This window comes from Rhinatrema bivittatum, chromosome 6 (assembly GCF_901001135.1).
Source record: "Rhinatrema bivittatum chromosome 6, aRhiBiv1.1, whole genome shotgun sequence".
NCBI classification, from domain to species: Eukaryota; Metazoa; Chordata; class Amphibia; order Gymnophiona; family Rhinatrematidae; genus Rhinatrema; species Rhinatrema bivittatum.
In genome coordinates, this window is record NC_042620.1 from 105,732,957 (window position 1) to 105,750,793 (window position 17,837).

Consider the following 17,837-nt stretch of genomic DNA (forward strand, 5'->3'; position numbering starts at 1 on the left):
TCCCATTTAAAAGGGAAGCTGACTAAGGCTGTCTTTCTGTTCCATATCTCCCACATGAATAATCATACAACTGATAGTTTGAAGAAAGGCACTTGCTTTATTGCCTGAAAGCGTAAAACAAGAGAAGCTGTACGGTGTGGGTGGCTGTCCCTTGGGAGGACAGAACCTGAAGGAAGGGTGTCGTTTCGCCTTCTAATAGGAATGTGGTTTTCTTATTTAAGGGTTGGGAGCATCACTTTCACTTTTAGTAAAAGTGAAAAATCATGCAAGTCTGAAAGCAAGGTGCTTCTGTGAGAGTGTAATGTGTATGTGAGACAGGGAGGGTGCTTGTGTGTGTCAATGTGTGTGTGCGAGAGAGATGGAACATATTTTTGGCTGGCTTGTGGCTGTGAGAGAGGGCATGTGTGTGATTGAGCCTGTTTGTAAGTGAGATAGAACATGTGTGTGATTGAGAGCTTGTGTGTACGTGAAATAGAGAGAGCATGTGTGTGATTGAAAGCCTGTGTGTAAGTAAGAGAGAGCGAGAGCATTGTGTGATTGAGAGAGACTGGCCAGAGAGGTGACGTGTGTATGTGTGAGAAAGACTGATCAGGGAGATGACTGGTATGTGTGTGCTTGTGTGTGTGAGAGAGAGAGAGAGACTGGTTAGGGGGATGATTGCTGTGTGAGAGACAGAAACTGGTAGAGATGTGAATCGGAACCGGAATCGGTTCGGTTCCGATTCAAATCTTATAATTTTTATCGTTCGGTCCGATTGCTTTTTTGTTTATCGCCTGCGCCCGATCCGATAAACAAAAAACCCACCCTGACCCTTTAAAACTGACCCCTTAGCCTCCCTCACCCTCCCAAACCCCCCAAAACATTTTAAAATCATCTGGTGGTCCAGTGGAAGCCCCGGGACCGATCGCCCGCTCTCGGGCCGTCAGCTGCCACTAATAAAAATGGCACCGATGGCCCGATAAAAAAACAACCCACCCTGACCCTTTAAAACTGACCCCTTAGCCTCCCCCACCCTCCCGACCCCCCCAAAAACGTTTTAAAATTACCTGGTGGTCCAGTGGGGGCGCGGGGAGCAATCTCCCGCTCTCGGGCAGTCGGCTGCGCTAATAAAAATGGTGCCGATGGCCCTTTGCCCTTACCATGTGACAGGGTATCCGTGCCATTGGCCGGCCATCCAGTGCTCCTACCATGTGACAGGTAGGAGCGCCCTGTACTGTATCGACCCGTTTCAAAGACAAAAACCATGAACTGAAATCAGCGCGCGGCTACTGAAAAATACTCCCCACAAAAAGGGTACTGTTCAAACAGCTATGCAGGGCTAAAGTCTGCAGGTACAAAAGCAGACTTCTACACATAGGTCCTCTTGAAAAATTGATAGGCACAAAGGTACTCATGCTCCTAAGCAGCTGCAAGTCTGTGCATATAGATTTATGCAAATACTTTCAAAAATCAAAAGCATGTAAGTAATCCTTTCCCCACCTCAATTCTGCTCCCTCCCCCGCTCTTCCAGAACACCTCTTGCAGCTGCAAACAAAAGTATGCACAAAATGAAGCCTTTTCCACGGATTTAAAATATCAAATACAGGCAGGGCAAGTGCAATAAAAAGAATTCTTAAAAGTCATTAGAATATCTCCCGCTCATCCAAAGCTCATCTAAAACTTGTAACTTTTAACCAAAGCATCAGTAGTGCTGTATTTATTCTAAACAAATAAGGGAAAGGGACTAGGTGTGTGAAAAGTACATTTTTCCTTATATAAATAACCATGGGAGAATTTGATACTGTTCACCCTTTTACAAAAGCTTTCTCCACAAGATTTTATCATAATGCAATTTCTTTCATGTGACCAGTCAAAATATGATGAAAGAATTAAAAAAAAAGGAGAAAACCCTTTAGTGTAATGTCTAGAAAAAAATGAGTAAGCTGAGAATTGTTTGAACATTTTTATACCTACCTCTCTCTGCATGGAAGATATAAACCTGATTTTCTATTACTTGAAAACATTTGTTGCCAATTCCACCCACCTCCGCCAAAAACACAACTCCCGAGACGTTGAGCATCATGAAACAACAGACTGAAGGGAGAAGGAGAAAACAAGTAAGACAATACTGCTGTTTACTCACATGACGTGTTAGATCGGCAATGCTTGTGGTGCTCCAGGACATAACCATCCACACAGCTACAGCGGTGACTGCCAACACGGTCTTCACACACCTGGTCACAGATTCCCCAAATCTTGCAATCATCAAAATCTAACACATTAGAACAAAGAAAAGCAAAATTATTTAGCAAAGTTTTCCTTCACATTGATTTGAAAGAGAAATTTTCAGATCTAAAATGTGCAAAAACACCAGCTTTTTTTTTTCCTTTTCATCAATTAGCCTGAATTTCCATACTTGTGGGCTAGGGAATTCTTAGAAATTTAAACCTATGGCTCTTAATAGATTCCCTAGGAATGCTTTCTCTAGCACCAGTCTGTTAGCTAATCCAAACCCTCAGCTAATTTCACTACCTACTAATTTGTATTCAAAATGGTCTGTCTTTGTCATGGTTTCAGCATCTGAAACTGCTAACCTGCTAAAAAGGATGAACCCAGCGGCTCATCCTTCTGACCCGATACCTATAAAATCGCTCCAATTGGTTCCAGATATTTTATCCGGCCCTTTGGCCAATATCATTAATTCATCATTCGAAGAAGGGATATTTCCTGATCATCTAAAAAATGTAGTGGTTAAACCAATATTAAAAACCCCACAACTATGGATGTGCTATCCAATTTCCGACCCATTTCCACCCTTTCTTTTCTATCTAAATTAATCGAGAAAGTGGTGAATCAACAGTGAATGGACCACTCAGAAATCAACCATCTACTTTATCCCGCCCAGTTTGGCTTTCATAAATATTGCAATACTGAAATACTACTGACTTCCCTCACCAACATAGTATTGAGGGGCTTAGATAATGGAAAATTGTATTTTCTGATATAGTTGGATATTTCCACCACGTTTGAAACAATCAATCATGAAACAATGATAAAAAGATTAGAAGTAATTGGGATTGCCGATACCACGTTGGATTGGTTTAGATCCTATCTTTCAAATAGATCTTATAAAGTGAGATTAGGTTGTACAGAATCTGAAACAGTCCCCCTTAGCTCCACAGTTCCTCAGGATTCATCACTGTCTCAGACACTTTTTAATATTTATATGGCTCCACTTTGTAAATTCCTTTCAGGCCTAGGTCTTGTACACTTCATATATGCTAATAATGTACAAATTTTACTTCCAATAGAAGGTTCTTTTGACTCCACATTAAAACTTTGGAATATTTATTTTAAATCGATTCAGCAATTACTGAAGCAGATATTTTTATCATTAAATCAATCCAAAACTGAAATTTTATTGATTTCTAATAAATTAAGTGAGAGGGTCATTGCAGAAACCAAAGCATTAAATAATTCACATAGTATTATTTATGATGTTAGAGATTTGGGTTTCATTTTAGATATGGAATTTAATTTTAAGACATTTATAAGCAAAACAGTGAAGGATGGATTTTATAAATTACAAATTTAAAAAAAATTAAAGCCTTTATTACATATGAATGATTTTAGGACTCTCCTTTAGGCTTTGTTATTTTCAAAGCTAGACTATTGCAATGCCCGATTATTGGGTCTTCCCGTCTCTACAATCCACCCTTTGCAGCTTTTGCAAAATGCAACCGCCTGCCTGTTAACTGGAAGAAAGAAGCATGACCATATTCCCCCAATTTTGAAAGAACTCCACTGGCTCCCAATTTTTTATAGAATTCAGTTCAAATGTTTATCCATAATCCATAAATCATTGTACGGTAAAAAAATAGAATGGTTAAATGCGGTATTGCACATCCACACACCCCAATGTAATTTACGGTCTGCCGGCAAAGCTCTACTATCCATACCATCTCCCAAACAGGCCACTTAAATACAGTTCGCGACAGAGCATTATCACTTGCAGGTCCAAAAATTTGGAATGCTCTACCAGCTGACTTAAGGCTTGAATCCCAGCCACTTTTAAAAAAAAACTAAAGACATGGCTTTTTGAGCAGGCCTTTGCAAATTGAACTAAATCCCTTTTCTCTTACCTTTCTTTCCTGCTAAGCTATTGACTAGGCCATTTTAAAGTTTAGATATTGTAATAAGGGATAGTTAAAATTTTAGTTATTTTATGGATTATATTATTTATAATTGTTTTTTGGTTTTTAGGCATGTGTATTATGTTAATAATGTTTAATATGTGGGTTTCAATTATTTTAAAATGTAAACAGATATAAAAAAGTGTGTAAAATAAATAAATAAAATGCATTGGTGTTATCCAGACTTAATTACTGCAGTTCACTATTCCCTAAATCAATAAAACTACAATTGATCCAAAATATCTTCACTTGACTCCTTACCAGGGCAAAATTTAATGGGCACATGAAAACCTGCCCTAAAAACTTTATACTGGCTACCCACTTCCTTTAGAATTAAATTTAAATTACTAGCTATCATTTTCAGACTTCTTAATTGTCCTAGCCCTGGCCTGCAGTACTTAAAGGATACTTTAGAATCTAACGAGATCTCTTAGATCTTATAATATGGCAGTATGTCATATCCCTTCTGTAAAGGATTTCAGACTTCAGAGAACTCAAGAAAAGGTGTCTTTGGTAGCAACACCAAAACTATGCAGTGCCATACCAGATACCAGAGTGTTAAAGGATTATCTGATTTTAAAAAATAACAGTAAAAGCATTGTTATTTACATCTGCTTTTAGTTCTCTACAATAGTCATACTATTTCTGAAGGTTTTTCTTTATAAAGTGTGTATTGGGGCTGAAAAAAAAAAGTTCCATACGTTTTACCAGTGTGTCTAGGGGGAGGGACTCTTTGTAGATTTGATTGATCTAGAGACCAGCATTTGGAAGCAGACATTAGCCAATGTTTGTGGTTCTTCCTGTTAGAGGCATCTACAAGTTATCTGAAATTATTTGCTTATTTATATCTAGGCTAAGTATATTCCTTGTCTGATTTGTATAATATTTTGTACCTTTGAGGAAGAGGTTTATTTCATTATTTCACTTATGAACAGAAGTCCAAATTTGTGTATTGGGGCCAAAAAAGAATAAAAAGTTCCATACGTTAAAATTTACCAGTGTGTCTAGGTGGAGGGGCTCTTTATAGATTTCACTGATCTAGAGACCAACATTTGGGAGCAGAAATTAGCTAATGTTTGCAATTCTTCCTTTGAGATGCAGCTACAAGGTATCTGAAATTTTTTTTTCCTGCAAGTAATCTCAACTGTTTAGTACCCTCCCTCCCTATCTCTCTACCACCCACCTCTGAGTTTACTTTTCTTATATAGTCTTCCCTGGACTCCTAGAAAATTAGCTTCAATTACTTCATCTCCCATCACATAGTAATTCTTTACAGCTCAGATAATAGTAACTTAAACTGTCATATTGCTTGTAAAAATTAGTTTTCATTTTCTACCCATTAATCTTTATTGGCTAACACTAATACTTTTAGTTTTTATTTCAAATACCTATTAAAAGTCTTTGCTACAGCCAAAAGTTTACCTTACCTTATCTATATAATTTTAAGGAATTAGTGATAATTTAACAAAATGTCTTTCATTAAATGCAACAATTGTGGTGCTTATGTCCCAAGGCCTATCATTTGGAGAATCAAAGGTTGTCCCTTTTGCCTTCAGCTGTCTGCAATTAAAATTGAGCTGATTCATCTAAGGGAGGAATTCTCCAGCTTTCAACTAACCTCCCCTTCCTTGAACCATCCAGTATCTCTCGCCCATCTCCCACAGAGGTTTCAGAAACCCAAGAAAAAATGGTTTACAGTGGGCTCTAGTAGAACAAGACATGTGACAGACACCCACCTTCTCCAATTTTACAGCATCCTGTGCATCAACCCCCACTCCCACAGAGATGTCAGACATCCAGGGTTCAAAAACCCAGGAACAATTGGATAACAGTGGGCTCTGGCAGAATAAGATCTTGTTATGGTTTGTGGGTATGTGGACCCTTGGCCCGAGATGTGAGTTGTTACCACCTGTGGGAAGGAGCCCCACAAGTCCACACCATCGGGAGGCAAGGTCAGGCCCAGCAGGGAGCTCTGGGTGAGACTATGGAGAGGTCCCGAGGAGTCAGGAGGAATTCCCCAGTGGATAGACAGGCTGGAGATTATACTTGGACAGAGACCCCTGAGGAGGAAGGCGCCAGGCTGGCCGCAGAGCAGGAGGCACGAGACTGGCATGCAGGAGATACTCTGGAGAGGCAACCCCAAGGGGCAGAGTGAAGGAGATGCAGATGTAGTGACATAGATCAATCCGCGGAGCAGGGAAGCCAGAGTCAGGTCTCCAATGATGACGTATGCTGAAACCACAGGAGCAGGAAGCACTGACAGTCTCTGATATGGAAGCACTGCCCCGAGGAGCGGAGAAGTGCTGGCAGTCTTTGTAGCACGTCCCGAGGAGCAGGGAAGCACGGACGGTCGCAGTGTAGCACGAGAGCACTGCCCTGAGGAGCAGGACGGTGCTGACAGTCTCTTGAATAGCACATAGGCGCAGCCCTGAGAAGTGGGGAAGCACTGAAGTAGAACTCCCGAGTGGTAAAGGTGTTCCAGGGGGCAGTCCCGAGGAGCGGGGAGCCTTGCAGGGTAGGACTTCAGGAAGCGCAGGGCCAGCTCGAGGAGAGGGGGAGGCCAGGAGACCAAGTACTCGTAGGGTGCGCACACTGGCCCCCGAGGAGTGGGTACCAGACAGAGTCCAAAGTCCAATGGAGTCCAATAGCATAGCCACAGGAACACGGAGGCAGGAGCTAGTAGAGACATACGGAACTTGTTGGCTAGCTGAGGGCGAAGGTGGAGCTTAAGTACCTTGATCCGATTACATCATCAATCAGGGACGCCCCCGAGGTTCCTGCCGAAGAGGCTTCAAAGGAGGGCACGGTGGCGCGCACGCACGTCTAGGAAGGCCCGAAGTTGATGTGGGTGGGTGGTGGCGGCGTCTCGGCCGCCACGAGGAGCCATAGGGAACATGGCAGTGGAGATTAGCCTCGCCTGCGAGCAGGCCCAGGGAGGGCAGGAGAATGGTGCAGGATGTAAGTAGACGCGGTCGCAGCTGTCTGCGACCAACGGGCATAACAGACCTGTGATAAAGAGACACCCACATGCTCCCCACTTTACCCCTATATAATGCTTTTTCTGTATTGAAGAATAAAGGAGCCTCACCAATTGATTTTGAAGTGATTTCTAAAACTGAAGTCACCTAATGCATCCCAGAAACCCTTCAATAGAATCAAATGTCATAAAGCAATGCTGCTTCTGTTGGGAGAATCAATCATCAAAGGAACCAATTTGGGAGCACATTTTGATGGTGACACAACAGTTAAATGCTTTCCAGGATCCTCAGCTAGTAGAAATGCAAACCAGATAGTCCAAGTCATTGAAGAAGAAAGTAGGAATTTTGATATCAGTGTTATCATCCATCTGGAGACCAATGACCTCAACAGAAATGGTATCCATGAAGTACAAAAAGATTTCCAAAATCTAGGAAAGATAAGTCACACTGCAAAGACTATTGCCGTTTCAGAGGTATTACCTGTTCATGGAAAAGGAAATGAGAATCTATGTCAAATAGATAATTTCATTTCCAGGCTCAAAATCTGGTGTACAGAAAGTAGTTTTGGATACATTGGAGGCTGGGGTCATGAATGAGGCAGTACAGGAAGTGGGAGGAGAAAATTAATCATCTCAAAAAAGCAGAAAAAGAGTCTAGGAAGTGCAACAAATCAAGAGAGAAAAATTGGAAAGCTATGACTACAAATGCTCGTAGTTTGGGCAATAAAATCCCAGACCTGCAGGCCCTAATGGTGGAGGCAAACTTGGACATTGTTGCTGTTACGGAGTCATGGTTCACATATTCTCATGATTGGGATACAGCCCTACTATGCAATAACTTGTTAAGGAAGGACAGAGAGGACAGAAAAGGAAGAGGAGTAGTTCTCTATGTCAAAAACGATATCCAAGCAACTGAACTGCAAGGAAGATGGGGTAGAGAAGAAGCTTTATGGGCCGTCCTAAAAAAAGATGATGGTACATCCATTTTTACTGGATTGGTTTAGATGCCTCTGACTCAAATGGAAGAACTAGACAGAGATCTGGTTGAAGACATCCAAAAGGTGGGTAAGAAGGGAGAAGTATTGATTGTTGGAGATTTTAATCTGCCAGATATAGACTGGAGAATCCCTTCTGAGGAATCTACCAGAAGTAGAGAGACTGTGGATACCCTGCAAGGGGCTCTGTTCAAACAAATGGTAATGGAACCCACGAGAGAGGGAGTTATTGTTGCGTCCGTTGATGCTAGACGACTTCGCCCTGTTTAACTCACCTTGTTCATGGCTCTTCCAGCTTCCCTTGAGAAAATGGTTGCCGCCGCATCTACAAGCCGACCTCTCCGGCGTCCCCGGAATGGCTATGGTGCTGCCTCCCACCATGCTCCTCCCAAGGGCCTACTAGGGTGCGCGCGCAAGCCACCCGCGTCTTTATTCCAGCATTGGCGCGAACCTCTGGGGCATTTCCCTCTACTGATGTCACGCCATCCGGGTATATAGCCTGTACTATGTTGCTAGCTCGTTGAGTTAGCAAAGGTTTGGTCTCGGCCGGTCTAAGCTACTCTGCCGCTTCCGTGCTGCCGCTGGAAGCTTTCTCTCTGCCCTTCGGGGTATTGCTAACCTAGCAGGTGCTCCTCGGGGGCCCTCTGCTTTATTTCAGGTGCCTTACAGGGATCAGGTATTCGTTCCTTGAGGACCTGCTCTCCCTGCCTCGGTGCCAGTACCAACTTCTTCAACCTGGAGGAATCGCATACTTACAGCAACCATCTAGTGAGTAATCTAACTCTCAGTCTATCTCATCCACAGTACTGCCTTGCTGGGAAGCCTACACTGGAATTCCCCTATACCAATGGGGTGAGAAGGGTCCCCTCTGCCAAGGGTCCTGAGACTGCTACATCCACACTACCTCACTACTGCCACCTCTGGTGGTATACTTCAAGCTGTATAAATAAAGAACTAACTCTGTGTTTGTGCGCACTGCGTGTAGCCCAGTACTGTGGCACCTTACGGGGCTCCTCCCCATGGGTGTGGTCATCTGCCACAGTACCCAAGAATCCACCCAAACACCGCTTAACCATAACAGATTGCTAACTCCGTGGATTCGGCTCAACCCACCGCATTGCAGGCCATTCCAGGCCTGGCCCAGCAAATATCTTCGAACAGCAGAGTGCGCTGGAGAGTTTGACTACTGCATTCAACTTACTGCACACACAGATGAATTTACCCACCACCACAGGAAAAGAAGCTACACCGCCAGAAGTGACGGTCAAGACTACTGTACCTCTATCTGCTCCTATATGCTTCTCGGGGGAAGTTTGGAGATGCAGAGGTTTTATTAATCAGTGTTGCATGCACTTTTCCCTGCAATCTAGCCATTTCCCCACAGCTTATGCCAACACCTCCTATATCTTGTCTTATCTGGATGGAAGAGCGTTGACTTGGGCCTCTTCACTGTGGGAGCACGAGGATCCTATTCTACATGACATTGAAGGATTCCTCGAGCTGTTCAAATCAGTTTATGACCCTGGCCAGTATATCACTGCAGGATCTTCTTTGGTTCACCTGAAGCAAGGTAAGAAACCTTTGGCTGACTTCACTATCGAATTCAAGACACTGGTGTCTGAATTACATTGGGACCCTAATGACTGAGGACACTTTTCTTTGAAGGACTGAACTCTCGTCTGAAGGACGAGTTCATACTCGTGAAATGTCTGAGACCTTGGCTGAACTAGTGAAATTGGCAACAAGGATTGATCGCTGACTTCGTGACAAGGTTCAAGAGACCAAGATTCCCAGAATCTTTTAGGGTGAAACTCGAGTTAAGTCCACACCCAGGCCTGCTCCTCCGGTTCCAGTTGCTGGCGAGGAAGAACCAATGCAATTAGGCCGCAGCCATCTGACAGCTAAAGAGACGAACACGGAATAAACTGGGGCTGTGTATGTACTGTGGACAAGCTCGCCATGCTGTTCAAACATGCCCTAAATGTCCGGGAAACTGGCAGACCTAAGTCCTGGGGGAGGACTCTTCTTCGGTCTTACTGCCCCCTCTCCTCCATTCTCTCTTCCTGTATCCTTGATCGGCAGACCCTTAGAGTATCAGACTCTTGCCCTAGTGGACTTAGGGGCAGGAGGTAATTTCATTCTTCAACGATTAGTGGAGCACTTGCAGATTCCCACTACCATTATGAAGTCTCCACTACTCCTATCCTCAATTCATGGAGAGCCCTTGCCGGGAGAAGTAACCCAGCTCACCGAACCAGTATGTCTGTGGACTGGTGCTCTCCATTCTGAAACTATCTCATTCTTTGTTTTAGAGAAGACCATGCACCCTATAGTACTGGGGCTACCATGTTTGCAGCAGCATATGCCTCAATTCAATTGGGCTGCTCTGGAGCTTTCACGATGGGGTCCAGAATGTAATGGTAAATGCCTGATGGAGGTCGCTCCTATACCCTGCATGCCAACTACCCCAGTGATGCCGGGGTTGCCGCCTCAAAATGCATCATTCCAAGATGTTTTTTCTAAAGAAGCTGCAGAGATACTACAGCCTCACAGATCCTATGACTGCGCTATTAATCTGAAGCCGAACACTGAACCACCCAAGGGACGGGTGTACCCTCTTCTCCGTGGCAAAGAATAAGGCCATGTCCGAATGTATTCAGGAAAACCTTCAAAGAGGCTTCATAAGACCCTCCAAGTCTCTTGCTGGCGCAGGCTTCTTCTTTGTGGGGAAGAAGGACGGAACATTACGTCCATGTATAGATTACAGAGGTCTCAACAAGATAACTGTGAAAGATCGTTACCCGCTACCTCTCATCTCTGAGCTACTTGACAGACTTAAAGGAGCCAAGATCTTCTCCAAGCTTGATCTTAAAGGAGCCTACAATTTACTGAGCATTCGCTCAGGCGATGAATGGAAGACAGCCTTCAACACCCGGGACGGTCACTTTGAATATTTAGTAATGCCCTTTGGCCTGTGCAACGCCCCAGCTGTCTTCCAAAATTTAAGGAATGACATTTTCAGGGATCTCCTCTACAAATGTGTCGTCATATACTTAGATGACATCTTAATATTCTCCCAAGACATGATCACTCATCTGGAGGATGTCAAAAGAGTGCTGCAAAGACTCCGTGAGAATCATCTATACGCTAAGTTGTCTAAGTGCGAATTCCACAAGGAATCAGTGCTATCGCCCTTCGTGGCAGAGACATAAGAACATGCCATACTGGGTCAGACCAAGGGTCCATCAAGCCCAGCATCCTGTTTCCAACAGTGGCCAATTATAGTTGCTAGTAATATAGCAATGGCTAATTTCTAAGTCAACTTAATTAATAGCAGGTAATGGTCTTCTCCTCCAAGAACTTATCCAATCCTTTTTTAAACACAGCTATACTAATTGAACTAACCACGTCCTCTGGCAACAAATTCCAGAGTTTAATTGTGCATTGAGTGAAGAAGAACTTTTTCCGATTAGTTTTAAATGTGCCACATGCTAACTTCATGGAGTGCCCCGTAGTCTTTCTATTATCCAAAAGAGTAAATAACCGATTCACATCTACCCGTTCTAGACCTCTCATGATTTTAAACATCTCTATCATATCCCCCTTCAGCCGTCTCTTCTCCAAGCTGAAAAGTCCTAACCTCTTTAGTCTTTCTTCATAGGGGAGCTGTTCCATTCCACTTATCATTTTGGTAGCCCTTCCCTGTACCTTCTCCATCGCAATTATATCTTTTTTGAGATGCGGCGACCAGAATTGTACACAGTATTCAAGGTGAGGTCTCACCATGGAGCGATACAGAGGCATTATGATATTTTCTGTTTTGTTCACCATGCCCTTTCTAATAATTCCCAACATTCTGTTTGCTTTTTTTTACTGCCACAGCACACTGAACAGACGATTTCAATGTGTTATCCACTATGACGCCTAGATCTCTTTCTTGGGTTGTAGCGCCTAATATGGAACCCAACATTGTGTAATTATAGCATGGGTTATTTTTCCCTATATGCATCACCTTGCACTTGTCCACATTAAGTTTCATCTGCCATTTGGATGTCCAATTTTCCAGACTTACAAGGTCTTCCTGCAATTTATCACAATCTGCTTGTGATTTAACTACTCTGAACAATTTTGTGTCATCTGCAAATTTGATTATCTCACTCGTCGTATTTCTTTCCAGATCATTTATAAATATATTGAAAAGTAAGGGTCCCAATACAGATCCCTGAGGCACTCCACTGCCACTCCCTTCCACTGAGAAAATTGTCCATTTAATCTTACTCTCTGTTTCCTGTCTTTTAGCCAGTTTGCAATCCACGAAAGGACATCGCCAACTATTCCATGACTTTTTACTTTTCCTAGAAGCCTCTCATGAAAATCCAAGTATACTACATCTACCGGTCAACATTTATCTACATGTTTATTAACGCCTTCAAAAAAGTGAAGCAGATTTGTGAGGCAAGACTTGCCTTGGGTAAAGCCATGCTGACTTTGTTCCATTAAACCATGTCCTTCTATATGTTCTGTGATTTTGATGTTTAGAACACTTTCCACTATTTTTCCTGGCACATTTTTCCCGGATCGCCCTTGGAGCCCTTTTTAAATATTGGGGTTACATTAGCTATCCTCCAGTCTTCAGGTACAATGGATGATTTTAATGATAGGTTACAAATTTTTACTAATAGGTTTGAAACTTCATTTTTTAGTTCCTTCAGAACTCTGGGGTGTATACCATCCGGTCCAGGTGATTTACTACTCTTCAGTTTATCAATCAGGTCTACCACATCTTCTAGGTTCACTGTGATTTGATTCAGTCCATCTGAATCATTACCCATGAAAACCTTCTCCATTACGGGTACCTCCCCAACATCCTCTTCAGTAAACACTGAAGCAAAGAAATCATTTAATCTTTTCGCAATGGCCTTATCTTCTCTAAGTGCCCCTTTAACCCCCCGATCATCTAACAGTCCAACTGACTCCCTCACAGGCTTTCTGCTTCGGATATATTTTTAAAAGTTTTTACTGTGAGTTTTTGCCTCTACAGCCAACTTCTTTTCAAATTCTCTCTTAGCCTGTCATCAATGTTTTACATTTAACTTGCCAACGTTTATGCTTTATCCTATTTTCTTCTGTTGGATCTTTCTTCCAATATTTGAATGAAGATCTTTTGGCTAAAATAGCTTCTTTCACCTCCCCTTTTAACCATGCCGGTAATCGTTTTGCCTTCTTTCCACCTTTCTTAATGTGTGGAATACATCTGGACTGTGCTTCTAGAATGGTATTTTTTAACAATGACCACGCCTCTTGGACATTTTTTACTTTTGTAGCTGCTCCTTTCCGTTATTTTCTAACAATTTTTCTCATTTTCTCAAAGTTTCCCTTTTGAAAGTTTAGCACGAGAGCTGTGGATTTGCACACTGTTCCTCTTCCAGTCATTAAATCAAATTTGATCATATTATGATCACTATTGCCAAGCGGCCCCACCACCGTTACCTCTCTCACCAAGTCCTGTGCTCCACTGAGAATTATATCTAAAATTGCTCCCTCACTAGTCTGTTCCTGAACCAATTGCTCCATAAAGCTATCATTTATTCCATCCAGGACCGTTATCTCTCTAGCGTGTCCCGATGATACATTTACCCGGGCAATATTGGGGTAATTGAAGTCTAGAAATGTCACAGAAGCGCCTTGCACATAAGTAAGTCCACAAGGTCAATGGTGCAAGTAAAGAGATCAAAATCCCATTCACTGAGTATTGAAGAGTTTATTAAACATTAATCAAGTTCATCAATTATTTAGTATGGCAACTCCATATCGGTAATAGCAAACATCTATGTTATACGTCCCCCGACACGGTCCCGTGTTTCGCGGAGGCTGCATCGGGAGGGACCCAAAAGAGTTTATTCATATCTGAAATGTAACACAAAGTAAACTAGTGAACAGAAAAGGAAAAAGAAAAAACTGCCCAACCTATAATACAATTACAAAAGACTACTAAAATTGCACATACCCATTCCAGTCTTCTCAGGAGCGCACTTACCCTCCGGTCAGAACAAACATTTAAAGAGACAGAAAAGGCGCGAAAGGGAACTCTCGCGAGAAATTTTTTACAATCAGCAGACATGCACCTGTTTGATGAGGTCATGTACCTGGGAACAACACAGTATGGTTAATAGAACAGATACCATTCAATATCTTTATTAAGACCAAACGGAGACACTGTGTTTAAAGTGTAAATCCATCGCTGCTCCTTCCTACCGAGAATACCAGAGAAGTCACCTCCCCGCGCTGGGGGCGGGACAACCTCTAATACCAAGAAGGAGAGAGAGTCAATGGAGTGGTCAACCTGGAGCCAGTGGGACACTAGAGGTTCGTCAATTCTGGAAGATCTTATATTAGAGCAGTGTTCTATAATTCGTGTTTTTATCATTCGAGATGTTTTTCCCACATACAGCAGTGGACACGGACACCATATAGCATAAATAACACCTTTTGTACAGCAATTGGATTGAGAATGGCGTTTGAACACACGTCCAGTCACAGGGTGTACGAATGTAGTAGCCGATTGTGTATGTTTGCACATAGTGCAGTGCCCACATGGTGTGTGCTGACCGCTTGATCTTATCACAAATTGTGCCACGGGAGCTGTGTGCACCAGGCGATCTCTAAGGTTGGTGGCTCGTTTAAAGGTAAATCGTGGGGGGCCGTGCATGAGATTATTCAGCGAAAGGGATGACCAATGTCTCTTCACCATCTTCGCCACGGCCCTCCCCACAGTGGAGAAAGGAAGAATACAATTGTAAGTCACATCCTCAGATGATGTGGAGGGTGTAAACAGCCAATCCCGTTGTGTATATAGAGCCCGCTTAAAGGCTCTTTTAATGACTCGCACCGGGTAACCCCTTTCCATGAAGCGGTCAGTTAGCCTGTTGGATTGGACCAGGAATTCCTGTCGTGTGGAACAAAGCCGACGGAGTCGCAAAAATTGACCCGTGGGGATATTGTCCCTCAATGCCCTCGGATGACAGCTCTTATAAGATAGCAAAGTATTGCGATCAGTGTGTTTACGAAAAAGGGATGTTTCAAAATGATCACCTACCCATAAGACATTGATGTCTAAAAAGGATATAGAGGACGGGTGAATGCAGTAATTGAATTGGATATGAGTGTTGATCATATTAATCCAATCCAGGAACATGAAGAATTGAATGTCCGTGCCTGTCCATATGACGAAAATGTCATCAATATAGCGTAGCCATACATGGATGAACTGATACCAGGTAGATGAATATATGTTTGTCATTTCATATTCAGCCATGTATAGGCACGCCAAACTTGGGGCCATTGTAGCCCCCATTGCGGTGCCCTTAACTTGCTGATAGAATACGTCCTGAAACTGGAAAAAAATTTTTGTTAATGCTAGTTCGGCAAGTTGCATTAGGAAAGAGGTGGTAATTCTCTGTGGTAGCGGACGTGTGTTCAAATATTTCTCAATCACTATCAGGGCCTCATTTTGGGGGATGTTTGAATATAGAGATACTACATCGAGTGTGATGAGGAAAACCATAGGTTGAGAAACCTGAAGAGCTGATAAAATGGTCAAAAAATGAGAGGAGTCTCTTACATAGGATTTTATCTGTGGAACCATGGGTTTCAAGAAGATGTCGACGAACTGTGATAAAGGTTCCAATACAGATCCAATCCCGGAAACAATCGGGCGTCCCGGTGGTTTATCAAGGGACTTATGGATTTTTGGGAGAATATAAAATAATGGCGTAACCGGGTGTGATGGGGTCAAGAATTTGGCCTCCTTCGGGGTAATAATGTGTGCCTCCAAAGGAGGGTAAGTGCGCTCCTGAGAAGACTGGAATGGGTATGTGCAATTTTAGTAGTCTTTTGTAATTGTATTATAGGTTGGGCAGTTTTTCCTTTTCTGTTCACTAGTTTACTTTGTGTTACATTTCAGATATGAATAAACTCTTTTGGGTCCCTCCCGATGCAGCCTCCGCGAAACACGGGACCGTGTCGGGGGACGTATAACATAGATGTTTGCTATTACCGATATGGAGTTGCCATACTAAATAATTGATGAACTTGATTAATGTTTAATAAACTCTTCAATACTCAGTGAATGGGTAATTGAAGTCTCCCATTATTACCGCACTACCAATTTGGTTAGCTTCCCTAATTTCTCTTAGCATTTCACTGTCCGTTTCACCATCTTGACCAGGTGGATGGTAGTATACTCCTATCACTATAGTCTTCCCTGACACAAAAGGGATTTCTACCCATAAAGATTCAATTTTGTATTTAGTCTCATGCAGGATGTTTATCCTGTTGGACTCTATGCCATCCCGGACATAAAGCGCCACACCTCCTCCCGGGTGCTCCTCTCTGTCATTGCGATATAATTTGTACCCCGGTAGTGCACTGTCCCATTGGTTATCTCCTTTCCACCATGTCTCTGAGATGCCAATTAATTCTGTGTCATCCTTCACTGCTATACATTCTAATTCTCCCATCTTAATTCTTAGACTTCTGGCATTAGCATACAAACATTTCAAAGTTTGTTTTTTGTTTGTATTTTCATTCTGCTTTTTAATTGATAGGGATAAGTTAGAATATTTTAGCTCAGGTGAGTTATTAGTTACAGGCACTTGGACTACTTTTCTTATTATTGGAACCTCACTGTCGGGATGCCCTAGTTCTAATACATCATTAGTATGCTTTGAAGATACCTCTCTCCGAACCATGCGCTGCTGAGCGACTGTCTGCTTTCCCCTTTGCTCTAGTTTAAAAGCTGCTCTATCTCCTTTTTAAAGGTTAGAGCCAGCAGTCTGGTTCCACCCTGGTTAAGGTGGAGCCCATCCCTTCGGAAGAGACTCCCCCTTCCCCAAAAGGTTCCCCAATTCCTAACAAAACTGAATCCCTCTTCCTTGCACCATCGTCTCATCCACGCATTGAGACTCCGGAGCTCTGCCTGCCTCTGGTGACCTGCGCGTGGAACAGGGAGCATTTCAGACAATGCTACCCTGGAGGTTCTGGATTTAAGTTTTCTACCTAAGAGCCTAAATTTGGCTTCCAGAACCTCCCTCCCACATTTTCCTATGTCATTGGTGCCCACATTTACCACGACAGCCAGCTCCTCCCCAGCACTGTCTAAAATCCTATCTAGGTGACGCGTGAGGTCCGCCACCTTCGCACCAGGTAGGCACCAGAAGGATGAGTCTGTGGCGATGGCTTAGGCTGTCGTTGATAAGTGTTGCAGTGAGGCGGTGCCACACCAGTGCGGATATCGTTGGTTAGTAGGTTTTGGGAGGCATCTAGGACAGCCTGAAGGACGTAAACGTCCGACTCAACTCTGTAAGCTGGTATGGTTAGCGCAGCTATAGAGGAGACAGGCTAGGCGTTACTGGCACTTCCACATTAATTTGTGATGGCTCAGTACCCGGCACCGATGTTGGTGGGGAACGCCTCGGCGCCTCAGGTACAGAGGAGTACAGGACTCATGTAGCCAGGCCCTGCTTCGCAACTGGCTCAATGGACATTGATGCCGGAGCGGTATAAGTGGAGGCACTGAACGTGGAATCCACGTCGGTGCTGGCTGTATCCCTCAGCGCTCGGCCCGGTCATTCTCCAGCACAGAGTAAGAGGATTCGTACAGTGCTCGGCCTGGTCATTCTCCAGGACCGAGTA

General features: G+C 43.2%; 1 protein-coding gene across 3 annotated transcripts in view; it reads right to left on the reverse strand.

Annotated features, from left to right (window-relative positions):
* Nucleotides 1–17,837, reverse strand: part of LRP2 (LDL receptor related protein 2) — a 769,913-nt gene that overhangs the window by 560,835 nt on the left and 191,241 nt on the right. For all 3 annotated transcript variants that reach the window (XR_003857363.1, XM_029605680.1, XM_029605679.1), the window contains exon 10: nucleotides 2,123–2,251. Coding sequence is in view for 2 of the 3 variants with exons in the window: in XM_029605680.1 (XP_029461540.1) it covers nucleotides 2,123–2,251 (129 nt within the window). In the remaining variant the exon portion in view is untranslated. The remainder of the gene's footprint in view (nucleotides 1–2,122; nucleotides 2,252–17,837) is intronic.